Here is an 18,931-nt window from a genome sequence, read left to right on the forward strand (position 1 = left end):
ATGGATAAATATTATTTAATGGATAAATATCTAATTTTTTAAAACTATATTTTGCTAGTGTAAGGAGAGATATATAATAAATTTATGATCATAACAGTAGCTTCGTGTCTCATTTGATCTGATGATCCGCACCCGTCAACTTGACATGATACGACCCTACCGATCAAGTTACTGTTACAGTGGAATTCTGTTATTATGATGTTCATTTTTTCACTGTAAAGTATCGTAATATCAAGGGCAACGTAATAAAAGTTCCCAATAAAAACCATAAAAAGCTTATTATTACATGTATAGTAATATAATATATTTATTTGTCTTTTAGTTCAGTCAGACAACCTCAAATAGAAAGATAAACTTGAAACTTTTGGAAGAACATGGCTACCAGCCTCACTCAGATAGGAACCAGGAAAAAGTGTTAGATTGGGACAACACCAAACTGGAGTTCTTCATCCAAAAACTGACAGCTGTCTCCAGAAGGATCTACATATGCCCCTCGCTGCTTCTGTTTGTGAATGGGTCCTACCACCCTGTTGGGGGTCTGTGGGACAAAGAGGCTAGGGGGGCCATACAGAGTTTTCCCATAACATCCTCAGGGAAAGCTAGCAAAGAAGATCGACGAAGTGTATGGAAACGAACCATTTGTGGAAGACGTTCATCAGAGGTTCTGTAAGGTTTGCAAATACAAGGAAAGTATGGGAGAAATTGGATTTGATTAAACAGTATCAGATGCAGTCGAATGCAAGAATTGCAAAAAGAGTTGTCACCCTTACTAAAAGAGAAACTTATTGCTGAACTTGAAAAATTGGACAAAAGCTTGAAAGAGAAGCTTTGCATCATGGAGGAAGATACTGAAGACAATGAAGATAGTGATGTAAAGGAATTGCTTGTGATGTTATGTAAAAAACACAATTTACTTCACAACATAGAAAATACAAGAGAATAATTCACATCTTGTTCAAGTTTGGATTCAAGTACCATGAAATTGCCCTAGCATATTCCCTCAATTTTTTGAATTACTTATATTAACACTTTTGTACAAGTGTTGTCAGAAATGTGTGAAAATACGAATTTGGATTACGAAAAAATTTGGGTCTACAGTGGAAAAAAATAGACCTCGATATGTGGGTAGTGTAATGTTAGCCAGTTCTTTAGAAGTCTCCAAAAAACATGTCCAAGAGATAAGACAACCTTTTAGAACAATCAGAACACACCATTTTTCACGAAATCCCGAAAAAGTGATTGATAATGTGACATTTCTTAAAGAGGCTGGATTTGATCCATATGTTATTCTAAACTGTCTCTTAATTACAAACTTTGACCATAATTCATTGCAGGAAGCATACGTTGATGCTGTGAAGGAATTTGATTCTTATTCTTTGAGTATTGACAGTTCCACTGCAGTGAGGATGAGTTTGCTTTGTCACATGTATCTGGAATTATCCAAGGAGCCAGAGAAACCTGTGGATCTGGATGAGATTGGTGGTGATGTGATAATATCCAAACCGGATCTGGATCTGCATCCGGATGAGGATGATGTGGAGGACGTGGACTATGGTCACCTTTATCTACAATACAGTCATTAAGACTATTATATATACCGTCCACATACTCTGTTTATTATAATTTATGAAAATCTGAGATGGATCTGCATCCAGTTGATATGAAAGACCTAGGCCTGTTCAACATAGCAAGCATTCCCAAACATTTTGGCGAGTACTAATGAACGTTCTCTCTGTTGAACAGGCCTCTGGTTTTAGGATAACTATAGTTACAATACAGTCAGTAGGACTATAATATATACCATTCACCTGCATTGTATTCCATTTATTTTTACAATTTACTGTGGTTTCATCAATTTTCGTTGGCATCAATTTGGATTTTGTAAAACAGACAGTTTCGAGGATATGTAATTTTGTGGACAAAAGCATTTCCTATACAAATGATTGTCAATTTTTGTAATACAATGAACATTTGAATTCGTTGATCTGCTCAACACAAAATCCACGAAAATTGGTGCTCAACGAATATTGATGAAACCACAGTATATATTCCCATCTTTTTTAAACACTTTATTAAATGTTTAATGTTGATATATTAATTCTGCAAAAATATGACTTTTTGCATTGCTGTAATTCATACAAATTTTGATTGTGCTAAATTATAATTGCAGCAAATGATCCATGTTCTATATTAAATAAATTTTGATATACAAAGCTGAGCTCACGTGTTGTTTAATTATTCAAATTAAGATTATTATAATTTAAATATATATCTATAACATTTTATAATTGATTACTGAGATAAATAATTTGTTGTTTCCATTATATTATGTAGATTTAGTAACACATACTAATTGGAAACAATTTTCTGCAATCTATTGTGTATTTGCCCTTGACTAGCCACATGCTAGCTATGACCTTTTCATCTCAAGATCAGTAGGATACATTTTTAGGGCCATAAGGAATAGGATTATGGTATTAAATTTCAAAAGAAAAACTCAAAGAAAACTGGTCATCATTTGAAAAATGCTATTTGCAATTTATGGATTAATCCCCTTGACTTTTTCTAATTCTAATAAAAAAGATATCTCCTTGAGGCCAATTTTAGATGTTTTTAGCTCACCTGAGCCAAAGGCTCAAGTGAGCTTTTCTGATCAAAATTTGTCCGTTGTCTGTCGTCGTCGTCGTAAACTTTTCACATTTCATCTTCTTCTTAAGAACCACTGGGCCAATTTCAAGGTGAAACTTGCCACAAAGTATTCTTAGGTGAAGGGGATTCAAATTTGTAAAAGTAAAGGGCCACGCCCACTTCCAAGGGGAGATAATTATAAATTAGTGAAAAATTAATGGCATTTAAAAAAAAATCTTCCTCTCAAGAACCACTGGGCCAAGAGAGCTGAAACTCATGTGTGAATCATCCTAAGGTAGTGTAGATTCAAGTTTGTTCAAATCATGACCCCTAGGGCTAGGGTGGGGCCAAAACGGCCGATCAAAATTTTACATATGAATATATTGGAAAAATCTTTAAAAATCTTCTTCTCAAGAACTACTGGGCCAGGAAAGATGACACACATGTGGAAGCATCCTCAGGTAGTGTATATTTAAGTTTGTTCAAACCATGTACCCCGGGGCTAGGGTGGGGCCAAAATGGCGGACCAAAGTTTTACATAGGAATATATTGGGAATATCTTAAAAAATCTTCTACCCAAGAACCACTAGGCCAGAAAGGATGAAACTTATGGGGAATCATTCTCAGGTAGTGAAGATTCAAGTTTGTTTAAATCATGACCCATGGGCATAGGGTGTGGCCACAATGGCCGATCAAATTTTTACATAGGAATATAAAGGAAAAATCTTTAAAAATCATCTTCTCAAGAACCACTGGGCAAGGAAAGATGAAACTCATATGGAAGCATCCTCAGGTAGTGTAGATTCAAATTTGTTCAAATCATGACCCTTGGGGTAGGGTGGGGCCAAAATGGCCATTCAAAACTTTACAAAGGAATATATAGGAAAAATCTTTAAAAATCTTCTTCTCAAGAACCACTGGGCAAGTAAAACTGAAACTTATATGGAAGCATCATCAGGTAGTGTCAATTCAATTTTGTTCAAATCATGACCCCTGGGGGTAGGGTGGGGCCAAAATGGCCAACCAAAGTTTTATATAGGAATACAAAAGGGAAACCTTTTAAAATCTTCTTTTCAAGTACTTCAAAGCCATGATTAGTGATATTTATATGGAATAATCCTCAGCTAGTGTAAATTCTAGTTTGTTCAAATCATGTCCCCATGGATCTTAAAATTCAAGCCTCCCCTCCCCCCCCCCCACCTCAGTAAACTTTCAGTTCTGATTTGATATGTGCTTTTTCCTAGCCGATGTTCTCTCAGGTGAGCCCTGTGGCCCCTGGGCCTCTTGTTAGATGAAGTGTTTAGATACAAAATGTCACTGCAAAAGCTCACAGGCCTTTAACAGAACTTTCAGAAACGAAAGTGCTCCAATCAGACAGAATGCATTAAATTATGAACTTGAACTTCTTTTTTTTTTTTAGATACAATATTAAGGTTTGCCTGTCAATCTTTGTCATTTTGTTTGTAGCAATTTCATTTCAAGACAGTATCTGAATAGGCTTTGCCATTTTCCGATGAAATTTCTACCACTACTCCCATGCCCTAAAGAAATTTCCAAATTCATTTTGAGGTCAAAAGGTGGATGAAAAATTATAAATTGCAAATAACATTTTCCAGATGATAGTTAATTTTCTATAGCTTTTTAAATAAAATCTATTATCACAACTCCCAATGACCTGATGGTTAACAGAAAATTTAAAATCTATTACGTTAAACACTTGGGAATGATAACAAAACAATTTCAGCATTTCATTTTTAATGAAATACACATGGTTATACAAGACATGAACACAAGAATGTTTTTTTTTTTAAAAAAGGATGACTGTCTTTGCACCCTTGTTATGCCCTTCGTAGATGCCTCTTCCACTATAACATTGTGGCCTGCTCTTTGAAGTTTATTTATCACATTAGTGATCCAAAGTTTTCACCTCTGGGGCAGCACAGTCTCTAAGCACACTGTATCTCAGGTTTGATGGCCGGGGTGGGGGTTTCCTCTTTAACGGGGGAAATTTCGGACCCGGTCAGAAGTTGAGCACTAAGTTTAAACAGTTCTTTGTCTGGCATAGGAGGATTGAAAGACTGGTCCAAGTTCCTGAAAGAAGAATCAGGATAGTTACTTTAAAGCACTCAAAAATACAGTATACATGTTCAAATGCCATTATTTTTAATTAATTACAAATAAATCAGTAAAAACCTGCAAATATTTACTGTATACAAGGTTTTTTTTTTGCAATTTAACACTTGCTAACAATTTTGCCCCACTTTAAAATTCGCCTATTCACAGTTCTGTTTAAGAAATTATACTGTGTTCTTAAAATTCCCCTTTTAAATTTTCCTACTTGTGACAAGGGCAGAAGGGGCAAAAATAAAATGGAGGCGAAAATTTCCCTGTATACAGTACATGTATAAGCATTCCAAATCTAAGTCAGTCCTCATTTCTAAGTTTATATGTTAGGTTCAATATGGAATACAATTTACCATTTATTTCTCGGACAAGCAATCTTACCGTGTCCACTTTGCAGAGTTTGCGTCGGATTTCCAGGTCCTTCCTGGCACACAGTGCCCTCCTGAAGTTACCAATGTTACGTAGGATGTTAGACTTAGAGGTCAGTGAAGCCGAGCCAGTCTGGACTTTTCTCAGGGAATCCTCTAACTTGAACTTAACCGGCTCTGAGGGTTTAACCTCTTGACCCTGTGACCCTGCAAATGACAAAAACATTATGTAAATCTGTAAACAACAGCAGATTTTCAGAATAGTGGTTTGCTCTATTTATAAGATCCTTCTGAGTTCCATTAAAATTAAGCATAAGTATTTTGAATATAATTAAGCAGAACTACAGCCACCTGCAAATACTTATTTCCACCAAATTTAATAGTCAGATATACAGTAAAATTCGGTTATAACAAAATCACAGGGACCTATAAAATGCTTTATCTATAATTTGTTATATCCATACATGTATAAGGAATATGTCACATTTATACAGCTGGGGATCCAAGATAACTTAGCTATATCTGTGAATTCGTAATATCCATGTTTGTACTAAATGAGTTTTACTAAATAGTAAATTAACTATAGCACAAAACACGCAGCTCTTTCTTTTAAGAGTACTAAGTGTTTTTCAGCTTTTAATCCTTGACATGTTTTATAAAAGTATTAAACAAACCTTCAGAGTTTTCCTCTCTTGTTTCTCTAATTCTTGCTGACAAGAATTTTGGATCTTTTGGAACAATTTGTCTCCAGCAAACTCCCGGGAAACTCCCAGCTTGGCGAAGATGGCCGGTGCCCTGAACCGCTGTAAAGCTGAACCGGTACTGGCTGGTTTAGGTTGAGAGGATTGAACCAGACTGGTCCAGTCAATGTCAACCATGTCCATAATACCTAAAGGAACAAAAAACAAAATTACAAATGGTGTATGTGTTTTTGATTGAGTGAAGGATTTGAAAGCAAACTCACATCATTTTACTTGAAAATGGCAAAATTTAAGTAGTTTTTGAAATACACGTAGATAAGAAGATTAGGTCCATTTTCCTTAACTAAGATCAAGGAAAAATTTTTTGGAGAAAATTGGACTTTCTTGGCATTTTTAAAACATAATCATGATATACATTGTTCTGTGAATGTATTTCTAATATCTTCTTACATTTTTTTGCCACAATATAGCACTGAATTTATTACTAAGATAAAATTTTGCATATCCTCTATCGGAAAACATTTAACAAGTTTTATTTCCTTTTATTAAACATAATCAACTTTTCTCATGAATTTTAGAGAAGATCAAAATAATGAAGTTTTCTGAATAATGTACAATAATTATAAGAAGAGACAAGAGGCCCACGGGCCTTATAGGTCACCTGAGTATCATGTAACAACTTTCCAGCGATTGTATTTGGTTCGTGTTTTAAGCCAAAAGCCATGAAATTCACGAATTTTGAAAGAGGCACCATTGCTTATCAAAGGGCAGATTTCAAAGCATTAATTTATTTTTAGTCAAAGTACCCCCTTGTAATCCCTGACCCAGCAGCCCTGAAATAATCTATTTTGAAAGAGGACCCTTTCTTCATTATAAGGCAAGCATTTTTTTTAATGTTTAGGTTTAGTTATGAACATGAGAACAAAAAAGTCCCGAAGGAAAAGGAAATGAATTTTTTTGATAAATCAATTATTAACATTTGTACATTCTTTTTTATGCTATCCTAATAGGCTCCTTACCACTGGACATGTAATGCTTAATTACAAATAGGAAAGTAGAACATTTAATTGCTTATTTCATCATCTGCCAGTTTGGGCCAGTTATATAAATTTTGTGATGTTGATCAAAATATATTTTAAAAAATCAATTCTTTAAAAGTCTTTCAATACATCTTCATTTTCTTAATATGTGTTAGGTGAATGTGTAGACATTGTTCTAAAATTTACTTGATGCCTAAAATTATAATTCCTATCATTAAAACAGACAGGAAGTATTGGGGAGTAGGGTCAACATTTTTTCAATTAAGTGTAAAATAATTTTTCTGGCTGATACAAATGATACTACATATATTTGTATATTCTTGCCTTTTAACAGTTGAATTTTTTTTTATTTCTTCACTTCAGGTTATTGTTTATTTCTTCCTCAAATGGACTTCACTTCTCCCATAGTTTTATTCATTACATCTGATGCATAAGCAACCATTTTCTGAAGAATGATGCTTAGACTGTAAGCTATAACAGAGACCTAAACAATGTCCCTGGCAATATGAAATAGCTACCACGGCCACGGGCAGTTTAAAACCTGGGGAGGAAAATAATTTACAGTTACTTTTGAAACGAATACATAATTATCTCACCAGCATGTCATTGTGCAACAAAGTCGTCAGCATTTAATTTGTCCTTTGAACGGGTGAAACGTTTTGAATGGCACTCTTATCGATGAATTTTACACTAAACCATGCTAAATTCTTGGATCTAGCTTTATTTACCCGCCGTTTCATCTAAAACCCGGAAGTGCGAGTTCGTAAATTTGAAATCTCGATCCCGACTCAAATTTGACATCGGAAAGAAAAAAATTGTTTTATTTTTTTCTAAAAGTTCAAAACCTTGAGCGGAGGGTTTGTAAAACTGAAAATAAAATAAATCCTGGCCTTAGATATGTAATTAGATCATTAGCATATTAACCAAGAGCAAAGGATAAGATGTTCAAAGAATTCATACATTTCACTATATAATCATTAGAGCCCCACCCTAAAACAAGAACCCCTGACCCTGGGGCCATAAAATTCACAATTTTGGTAGAGGCACTCTTGCTTATCATAATTATGTACTTAGTTAGTTTATTTAATACCCAGGAGCAGAGAAACAAGATTTTCAAAGAATTAATGTATTTTCACTATATAATCAATAGAGCCCCGCCCTAACACCAGAACCCCTGACCCTGGGGCCATAAAATTCACAATTTTGGTAGAGGCACTCTTGCTCATCATAACTATGTACTTAGTTGGTTTATTTAATACCCAGGAGCAGAGAAGAAGATTTTCAAAGAAATAATGCATTTTCACTACCTACTTATTTAGCCCCGCCCTAGCACTAGAACCCCTGACCCCAGGGCCATGAATTTCACAATTTTGGTAGAGGACTCATTGCTGATTACAATCATGCAAACAGTTTGACTGCTTGATGTCCAGGAGTAAAGAAGAAGATTTTTAAAGACTGCACTAATTTTAGTGGTTTTGGCCCCACCCCTCAGGCCCCAGGGGGGCAGGGATCATGAAATTCACAATTTTTGTTCCCCTTCACCCATAGATGCTTTGTACCAAATTTGGTTGAAATTGGTTCAGTGGTTGCAGAGAAGAAGCTGAAAATGTTCAAATGTTAACGCACGACGAACGACGCACGACGAACGACGACGGACGAAAACAGATAGCAATAGGTCACCTGAGTTTACTCAGGTGACCTAAAAGTAAGACTTACTTGGTTTCTTCTCCTCTTCTCCAATCACGCTGCCTTCCTCACTGGAAATCTCCTCCAATGACAGGTTATCATCAGAATCCTCATCCTCATCTGCAAATCATCATCATCATCACAATCATCATCATCGTAACAATCATCAATACAATCATCATCATGCAATTACTATCATCATCATCATAATCCAAATCATTATCACCTACATATCAAGGTTTTCATCACCAAAACAATGTAACAAAACATGTAAGTCAGTTTTTCTTTAATGTTCCAATTTATTGGTTTTCTTTTAATACTGCCCCAATGTTCACCATTCATTTGTTCTAATTCTGTACAAAAAATTAATGCTTGATATTTTTGATACAGTCTGATCTCTACCTTTAGTTTGTTTTTCCTCCTCTTTAGACTGTAGCTCGGGTTTACTCTCGGAGGTCTCACTTTTGCTTCTCTCTTTTTTCTCGAGTTTCAACTGAGCTAGTTCTAGCTCTACTGTAAAAACAAGGACTTCATGAACAAACATAACTATTGAATGAATGTACATCTGAATAGAAGTATTTAGCTTTTTATTTAAAATGACCTCAGTTTTAAAATTATCCTCTGACCTTGACCTCTCCCGACTGCTTTGTCTACTTGACGTCCGAATTTCAGGTGAGCGGTCTCTCCTGCTACGACTCTCTATTGAGCGATCCCTGCGGCTTCTGTCATTCTCTTGAGAACGGTCCCTCCTGCTGCGATCGTTTTCTGCTGACACGTCCCGTCTGCTGCGATCCACTGACGATCGTCTGCTGCGGTTATCTCGGTGGCTGCCTAGACTGCTGCGGCTGTGACTTCTGGGTCGCCGCGGCTGGAGGTGTTCTGGTAGAGCTGACGCAACCTGGAAATAAAGATAGAGCCCCTCAAAGAATACTGGTTTCTAAAAATTTTCTCTGAACAAGATCCTTACTCTTCATTTTCCCATCAAATTAAATATATGCAATGATAGAGTATTTTTAAAAAGACTTAAAGATTGACTCTCAAAAGCAAAGCTCTGTAAACATATCTAAAAGGCCCAATTTGTTTGATAGAAAAAATGCATCTATTTAGCAGTAATAGTAAACCTTTAAGAAAATTTTCTCATTTGGCAATTTACTACAGAAACCCACCTGTTCTTTCTCTTTCTCGGTCACCTCCCCCAGACCAGTTTTAGGGAGGTCCTCTGAATCTTCTGACCAATCGCTGAGCTTGTTATCTAGATGACTGCCCTGAGATTGCTTGCCAACTACAGAAACAGAAATTTACAATGATTTACTGGGCAAAATGAAGCAAGTCTTCAAATATATCTTAAACAGAGGCTGTTTTGGACAATTAGCATAAAAAGAAATGAGAAAATTGACTTGCCTGATTTGCGATCTTCCTCTCGGTTTTTGTCACCTTGTCTTCTGTCATCTGCATTATAAAAATTTTCAACATAAAATTGAGAAAAAATTTGCAAAACCTTGCATTTTGATATCTAGATACAAATATAATTTCTTATCATTATTGAATTAACTAGAAAACTGACCAGTCAGCAAGGGCCCCGCCATGAGGTAGAATTATGAGGGTGCAGTTTATAAAAATATTCAAAAATATATGAAGAATAAGAAACATCAAATGTATTCTTAAAATTTCAAGATAATTCCCAAATATGCAAAAACCTGTAAATAATATCCTTGTATTTACATATATAAGGCAGTAAACTGAGTAAAGAACAACTCAGCATTGAATGTATATTAAAACAATATAAATGAAGCTTAATTGTGTTATATATAAAAATATGCCAGCCTTCAATAAATGCAAATACATATCATGAAGGCTTGACCTTAACTTCAAAACAAACAGCAGTTGCAGACAAAGGTTTTCATTAATCTTAAAGTGACAGATACAGATAAGCCTTCTAAATTTTATGTAGAAGGCTAGATAATTAATCCCAAGGGATTATTATTCTCTCTCATCATTTTCTTCTAAATTTACAATAAGAACTTTTTCAGTAATGATGGAAAGAGGTTTTTATCCTACTACACTGAAAATTAATAATATTCTTAGATTAACTTTAAAAAAAAAATAAATAAAAAATAAAAGAAATACATTTACTTTAATCTATTTCTTGTTTTTATAATTCAATGAAATCAGAACTCATTGTGTAGGGTATTCCAACAAATATAAAGTATTTAACATTTAGCATTCCAAACTGACTTAACTTCAAACAAACTTCATATGCAGACAGAGGTGGTAATTAATCTCAATGTGACAGATAAAGATAATGCTTTGGATTTTCTTCAGGAGGAGAGCTAATCAATCCCAAGGGACTCATTGCAGCATTCAATTTACAATGGGAACATTTTAAGAAGTTATCTCTCTTGCCAATTCATTCTTATATAAAGTTAAGGAATCTACCCCACCACCCCAGCTCCAAACCAGAGGACATAGGAAAACAAACTTGGCATCAAAATATGTCTTTCTGCCTACTGAACTACCATACCAAATTTGAACTTAATTGGACTACCATAAAAAAACTTGCCATTTCAAAAAAAAAATATAAGATGTAATAGTATTGCTTTCCATTGTCAAGAAGCTACAGAATTGTTAATCTCCATAAAGAAATAAATTTCCTTACCATCTCGATTTGTTTTCCTTTTCTTCCTCCTGTCTCTGTCTTTCTCATCTCTGCCCTCAGGTGACCTTGACCTTTTGGACACTCTTGACCTTCTGTCTTCCTCCACAGAGAATGGCTGTAAAAATAAAATTTGCAGACATAAAAACATCATTATGACCTTAGAAAAGCAAATTTGTGATGTAACTATGAACCATTACTGCATATTTTACATTTGTTTTCTTACACTAGAGGCGTGTCTCTCCCTCCCCCCTGTTTTATTAGCGAGTACTTACACTAGAGGCGTGTCTCTCCCTCCCTCGTTTTATTAGTGAGTACTTACACTAGAGGCGTGTCTCTCCCTCCCCCCTGTTTTATTAGTGTGTACTTACACTAGAGGCGTGTCTCTCCCTCCCCCCTGTTTTATTAGCGAGTACTTACACTAGAGGCGTGTCTCTCCCTCCCCCCGTTTTATTAGTGAGTGTTTACACTAGAGGCGTGTCTCTCCCTCCCCCCTGTTTTATTAGTGAGTACTTACACTAGAGGCGTGTCTCTCCCTCCCCCCATTTTATTAGTGTGTACTTACACTAGCGGCGTGTCTCTCCCTCCCCCCCGTTTTATTAGCGAGTACTTACACTAGAGGCGTGTCTCTCCCTCCCCCCTGTTTTATTAGTGAGTACTTACACTAGAGGCGTGTCTCTCCCTCCCCCCCGTTTTATTAGTGAGTACTTACACTAGAGGCGTGTCTCTCCCTCCCCCCTGTTTTATTAGTGTGTACTTACACTAGAGGCCTGTCTCTCCCTCCCCCCTGTTTTATTAGCGAGTACTTACACTAGAGGCGTGTCTCTCCCTCCCCCCTGTTTTATTAGCGAGTACTTACACTAGAGGCCTGTCTCTCCCTCCCCCCTGTTTTATTAGTGAGTACTTACACTAGAGGCGTGTCTCTCCCTCCCCCCTGTTTTATTAGTGAGTACTTACACTAGAGGCGTGTCTTTTCCTACCCCCTGTTTTATTAGTGAGTACTTACACTAGAGGCGTGTCTCTCCCTCCCCCCTGTTTTATTAGCGAGTACTTACACTAGAGGCGTGTCTCTCCCTCCCCCTGTTTTATTAGCGAGTACTTACACTAGAGGCGTGTCTCTCCCTCCCCCCTGTTTCATTAGTGTGTACTTACACTAGAGGCATGTCTCCCCTCCCCCCTGTTTTATTAGTGAGTACTTACACTAGAGGCCTGTCTCTCCCTCCCCCCTGTTTTATTAGCGAGTACTTACACTAGAGGCATGTCTCTCCCTCCCCCCTGTTTTATTAGTGAGTACTTACACTAGAGGCGTGTCTCTCCCTCCCCCCGTTTTATTAGTGTGTACTTACACTAGAGGCGTGTCTCTCCCTCCCCCCTGTTTTATTAGCGAGTACTTACACTAGAGGCGTGTCTCTCCCTCCCCCCTGTTTTATTAGTGAGTACTTACACTAGAGGCGTGTCTCTCCCTCCCCCCTGTTTTAATAGTGAGTACTTACACTAGAGGCGTGTCTCTCCCTCCCCCTGTTTTATTAGTGAGTACTTACACTAGAGGCGTGTCTCTCCCTTCCCCCCGTTTTATTAGTGAGTACTTACACTAGAGGCGTGTCTCTCCCTCCCCCCTGTTTTATTAGCGAGTACTTACACTAGAGGCGTGTCTCTCCCTCCCCCCTGTTTTATTAGTGTGTACTTACACTAGAGGCCTGTCTCTCCCTCCCCCCTGTTTTATTAGTGAGTACTTACACTAGAGGCCTGTCTCTCCCTCCCCCCTGTTTTATTAGCGAGTACTTACACTAGAGGCATGTCTCTCCCTCCCCCGTTTTATTAGCGAGTACTTACACTAGAGGCGTGTCTCTCCCTCCCCCCTGTTTTATTAGCGAGTACTTACACTAGAGGCGTGTCTCTCCCTCCCCCCTGTTTTATTAGCGAGTACTTACACTAGAGGCGTGTCTCTCCCTCCCCCCTGTTTTATTAGCGAGTACTTACACTAGAGGCGTGTCTCTCCCTCCCCCCTGTTTTATTAGTGAGTACTTACACTAGAGGCGTGTCTTTACCTACCCCCTGTTTTATTAGTGTGTACTTACACTAGAGGCGTGTCTCTCCCTCCCCCCTGCTTTATTAGGGAGTACTTACACTAGAGGCGTGTCTCTCCCTCCCCCCTGTTTTATTAGCGAGTACTTACACTAGAGGCGTGTCTCTCCCTCCCCCCCGTTTTATTAGCGAGTACTTACACTAGAGGCGTGTCTCTCCCTCCCCCCTGTTTTATTAGTGAGTACTTACACTAGAGGCGTGTCTCTCCCTCCCCCCGTTTTATTAGTGTGTACTTACACTAGAGGCGTGTCTCTCCCTCCCCCCTGTTTATTAGTGAGTACTTACACTAGAGGCATGTCTCTTCCTCCCCCCGTTTTATTAGTGTGTACTTACACTAGAGGCGTGTCTCTCCCTCCCCCCCGTTTTATTAGTGTGTACTTACACTAGAGGCGTGTCTCTCCCTCCCCCCTGTTTTATTAGTGAGTACTTACACTACAGGCGTGTCTCTCCCTCCCCCCGTTTTATTAGTGTGTACTTACACTAGAGTCGTGTCTCTCCCTTCCCCCTGTTTTATTAGCGAGTACGTACACGAGAGGCGTGTCTCTCCCTCCCCCCTGTTTTATTAGCGAGTACTTTCACTTGAGGCGTGTCTCTCCCTCCCCCCTGTTTTATTAGCGTGTACTTACACTAGAGTCGTGTCTCTCCCTCCCCCCTGTTTTATTAGCGAGTACTTACACTAGAGGCCTGTCTCTCCCTCCCCCCTGTTTTATTAGTGAGTACTTACACTAGAGGCGTGTCTCTCCGTCCACCCTGTTTTATTAGTGAGTACTTACACTAGAGGCGTGTCTCTCCCTCCCCCCTGTTTTATTAGTGTGTACTTACACTAGAGGCGTGTCTCTCCGTCCACCCTGTTTTATCAGTGAGTACTTACACTAGAGGCGTGTCTCTCCCTCCCCCCTGTTTTATTAGTGTGTACTTACACTAGAGGCGTGTCTCTCCGTCCACCCTGTTTTATCAGTGAGTACTTACACTAGAGGCGTGTCTCTCTCTCCCCCTCCTGTCTGACTTTTCACTCCCCCTGGGCCATTCTCGGCCTCTTTTATCTTCCTCCTCCACCTCCTCTTTAGTGGGTGGCTTCTCTGCAGGAACAATGCTAGCCTTACTCCTACAACAAAGGAATTGATTCACAGTGGTATGAATTTTATTTTTTGTAAAATGTATGTTACAAGTAAACCCTCTTACCAAAAGTTGAATTCTTCATATTTTCTTCATTCCAGTAAATAATCAAAAGGGATTCACAGTGGTATGAATTTTATTTTTCATACAGTGCATGTTAAAAGCAGATCCTCTTACAGAAAGTTAAATTTCTCAACATTTCCTTAATTCCAGTAAATAATCAAAATATGGAAAGTCATAAGCTTTTATGACTCAAAAACTTACTTCATATTTGAGTTATGCAGGGGCAGGACAACCAATACCTTAGCTGCAATAATGTAGCCCTCTCCGAATTTTTTTATCTGATGTTTTCTGGAGAGGGCTACAATTCCATCGTATCTCCGTAATGATGCAAATATATTTTTTTAAATTCGGGCGAATGAAGGCAAAATAAATTATTTTTACATTCAACTTACTTCTTATAAGACGGAATTTTTATTCACTGTCAACAATATAGCCCTCTAAACTCGAAAACCATGTAAAATATATCTGCATGTTTACCAGCAGCAGCCATGACAGTTCATGCGTAACGTACTGAGACTTTGGCTTGAAATTTAGAACAACTATAAAAAGCAAAATGTCCCCAAAAAAAAAATTGGAGAGGGCTATATCATTGCAGCTACCAATACCTTTGTTTTGGACAAATAATCACAGCATTATTTTACAAAGTCATTTCTATTTTTTATTGATTTTTTAATATATCTGCAAATCCTGCTTTTTAAGCATTCTGGTACCAGTGGACTATTGGTGAGTACTATTTACCTGTGAGACAGAGCAGGGGAGATAATTTACCTGTGAGACAGAGCGGGGGAGACCTCCCTCTTGCTGCGGTGAGACTCTGTGGGAGACACCTCCCTGACCCTCTTTGTGGACGGCGTGGGGGATACAGCAGCTTCCCTCGTCTTTGGTGAGGGTGAAACTGACCGATCCTTGTTGTCATCATAGCCCCGTTTTCTGCAAGAAATTAGGTTACAATATCTACTACTCTTGGCCAACTCTTTTTTTTAAGCATATTTTAAAACTCTTATTCTCAAAATAAATTTTTAAAATCATATTTTGCAAGCTTTTTAAAACACTATAACATCTTAAATGAATCTTATACTGTGAAATCACAAATTTCTGTGGTGGTTTAATTTTCATTGTTTTCGAGGTATATAGAGATCCACGAATTCATGTCCATCAGGAAATGTTAAATGTTACATACAAAACTACTCAACAACTCTTTATCCACGAAATCAAATCCCCACAAACCAAGGGTTTTTACTCAAACCACGAAAATTTTACTCCACGAAAATATGTGATTTTACGGTTTTAGAATTTAACATCTTCTACGACTATAAGCCACCTACTCCATCCTTCCTGCTCAGTTAATCAACTGTAACTGCCCCGTTACATTTTACTGTTAACTCCACCCCCTCCCCCCTTATCTGATAATTACCGTAGTTTGGGGAATATAATACGCACTTTTTTCCTAAAATAAATTTCTGTGAGAAAGGGATGCATATTTTACATCACAATGGGATTTTGATAAGTTTTTCTTTCAGGTGAAACACGGCTATGTCATACGTACATACCGTAGTATTACTAAGAAACATATGCAACTTCTTTTGTTTATCGTCATAATTTAAACTTTAGATAGGTATTGTTGGAAGATATGCTTGTTAAAAATAACACTTTCATAATATTTTGATATTAAAATGACAAGAAAAAGCAAGTTGAAATTAACTTGAGCTCCATGTTTATCGTCTCCGTGTAGGCCGCCATTACCGATGCTATTTTAAGACGTTAACACATTCCTTTGTCACGTGCTTCCGTAATCATAGTACATATGCACCTTATCTGCCTGACAAAGTAATAAGTCATTTTTTTGATGAAATACAATAAAATAAAAATTTTATTTTAGTTTTTGAATAACTCAGTGAAAGTTCACTGCAACACAAACACCCCTCTATACGTCCCAATGAAAGGAAGCCAATGTTGTGACACACGTGCGCTGGTCAAATGATAATTACCTATCAACACCCCTCCAGGCAATTAATTGTCTACCGACTTCAAAGCAATGTTTTTACAGTTATAGCAATGATTATTTTCAGTCCTTTTAACATGTTTAATGTCTTTGATTATTTTCTTTGTTAAAAAGCGGGGGTCGGTTTGTAACCTTTCGTATGCATGAGCGTGTGTTGATTACGACACATTAAACAATTAAACACTTGTTAAATGTAATTTTACCTTATAACTTATCGAACCCTTGTTTAAATAATTGAGAGTTAACAAATTAAATATAAAGTATGCTAAAACTTAAGTGTTATCATTTACCGGTATTCGTGCTCTGAAGAAAATAAAATATCCGCGACGATTCAGAAAAGGAAAATCGTTACGTAGTCTTCTTAATTTTTAAAAATAATTTGATGTTTCAATTTCGTTTTTCAGCATGATTACCAGTAGAACCAAAATTAAATATAACAACTGTTAAAAATTTGTAACAATATCTCATGCTTTGTTGAAATAAAATTATTTCACCAAAGAATTATATGGTGACGTATATATTACGTTTTTTCAAATTCACCGTATGCTTAAAAAATAGATTCTGTTAACACTTTTACACAATATTATCTTGTGCTTTGTTGAAATCAATAAATAAATAAATAATTTTCTCCATATTGCCGCGATATGGAAATTGCAGATTAAGAAAAAAATATAAATGTATTTGAAAGAATGTGTGTTCTGTAAATTTTTGACACTTAATCTTCGCGCCGATTTTCGTTACAAATTACCACAATTTTCAAAGTTCAGAACATCGCTTGGTAAAATTTTCCCAAATTCCAGACGCAAAAACGGGGGTGCGTATTTTACATCAATGCGTATTATACTCAGCCAAATACGGTACCTGCTTTCCTTCCTTGGTTCTGCCTTCTCTTTCCTCTCTCTGTTATCCTCCGTTTTTTCCTCCTCTTTCGACTTTTCCTTGTGAGACTTCTTAGTTTTCTTATCTTTCTTTTTAGTCTTGAAGAAAACAGTTTTTGATGTATAAAACACACATTCTAATACTTTGAAATTATAAAATTTTAACTTCAAATTGATAAATGTAAGTAATTTTAAAATATTGAACAAATTATAAACTTTATCTAATAAAGTAAACTATACCGGTGTAGGATCTCTTCTCTCCCTTGATGTTTTATCTCTCCCCTGATTCTCGGCTTCTCTCCTCCCCCTCTCCTCTCCTTCCCCCCTCCGTCGATCACCCTCCTTATCTCCTGCTGGCCTCTCAGGTGACTCCTCCCACTTCTTGTCATGTGACCTCTCCCTCAGCTTATCAGGTGAGCCCTCAGCTGGCTTCTCAACTGACCCCTCTTTCCGTCTGGAGCACTTGTCCCTCTACTCTTCTCCTCCCCCTTCTCGTCTCTCCTCCCTTTTTGTATCCATCGACCTGTCCCTCTTTCTATCACCCCCCTCCTCCTTTCTTCTGTCTCCCTCCTCCCGGAACTTCTCTTTTGACTCCGCCCTCTGCTGATCATATGACCCCGCTTGCTGCCTGTCCGGTGATGTCTCCCTCCTGCGATCCCTAGAGTTCTCTCCTTTTCTGTCCTGGGACATGTCCTGTCTTCTGTCCGGTGACCCCCCTCTTCGCCTGTCATATTCTGCCCTGCCTGGGGGCTCACCTTTGTCTCGGTCTTGCCTGTCTGACCTTTCTTCCATATAGCGATCTCGCTTGGATCTGTCGTCATTTCTTCTATCATCACCTTTTCTGTCATACCGGCTGCTAAATATTAAAGTACATTACAAACTGAATAGATTTATATTGTTCCATGCCTTCTTTTTATTATAGTCAAACATCCTGATCTTAATCTCAATGGAGCGAGGAAAACAAGAGGCCCATGGGCCACAACGCTCACCTGAGCATCTTTGGTCCGCCATTTTGGCCCCAACCTACCCCAGGGGTCATGATTTGAACAAACTTGAATCTACACTACCTGAGGATGCTTCCACATAAATACGATCAATTATGGCTTGGCTATTCTTGAGAAGAAGATTTTTAAAGAATTTTCTTATATATTTCTATGTAACACTTTAGTCAGCCATTGTGGCCACGCCCTACCCCCCCGGGGGTCATGATTTGAACAAACTTGAATCTACACTACCTGAGGATGCTTCCATATAAATATGATGAATTATGGCTTGGCAATTCTTGAAAAGAAAATTTTTAAAGAATTTTCCTATATATTTCAATGTAAAACTTTGGTCGGCCATTTTGGCCCCAACCTACCCCTGGGGGTCATGATTCGAACAAACTTGAATCTACACTACCTGAGGATGCTTCCATGTAAATATGATCAATTATTGCTTTGCTATTCTTGAGAAGAAGATTTTTAAAGAATTTTCTTATACATTTTTATGTAAAACTTTGGTCCGCCTTTTGGCCCCAACCTACCCAGGGGTCATCATTTGAACAAACTTGAATCTACACTACCTGAGGATGCTTCCATGTAAATA

The 18,931-nt window shown here is 37.7% G+C and overlaps 1 protein-coding gene and 1 pseudogene across 1 annotated transcript; one reads left to right on the plus strand and one right to left on the minus strand.

Moving 5' to 3' along the window:
* Window positions 1–322: 322 nt before the first annotated feature.
* LOC134263882 (uncharacterized) lies at window positions 323–1,590 on the plus strand (annotated as a pseudogene).
* Window positions 1,591–5,139: 3,549 nt separating this feature from the next.
* LOC134263883 (zinc finger CCCH domain-containing protein 13-like) lies at window positions 5,140–18,200 on the minus strand (the record flags this gene model as incomplete). Its single annotated transcript, XM_062746243.1, is given in 14 exon segments — window positions 5,140–5,327; window positions 5,795–6,009; window positions 8,578–8,667; window positions 8,950–9,025; window positions 9,027–9,060; window positions 9,174–9,230; window positions 9,321–9,445; window positions 9,714–9,829; window positions 9,949–9,996; window positions 11,204–11,318; window positions 14,255–14,390; window positions 15,233–15,394; window positions 17,328–17,443; window positions 17,585–18,200. Coding segments are annotated over 14 exon segments (1,957 nt in total), but the record flags the coding sequence as incomplete, so codon positions are not given.
* Window positions 18,201–18,931: the final 731 nt, after the last annotated feature.

The sequence above is a fragment of the Saccostrea cucullata genome, unplaced genomic scaffold (genome assembly GCF_032062105.1).
Source record: "Saccostrea cucullata isolate Sc308-1 unplaced genomic scaffold, CSIRO_AGI_Scuc_v1 ctg11180, whole genome shotgun sequence".
NCBI classification, from domain to species: Eukaryota; Metazoa; Mollusca; class Bivalvia; order Ostreida; family Ostreidae; genus Saccostrea; species Saccostrea cuccullata.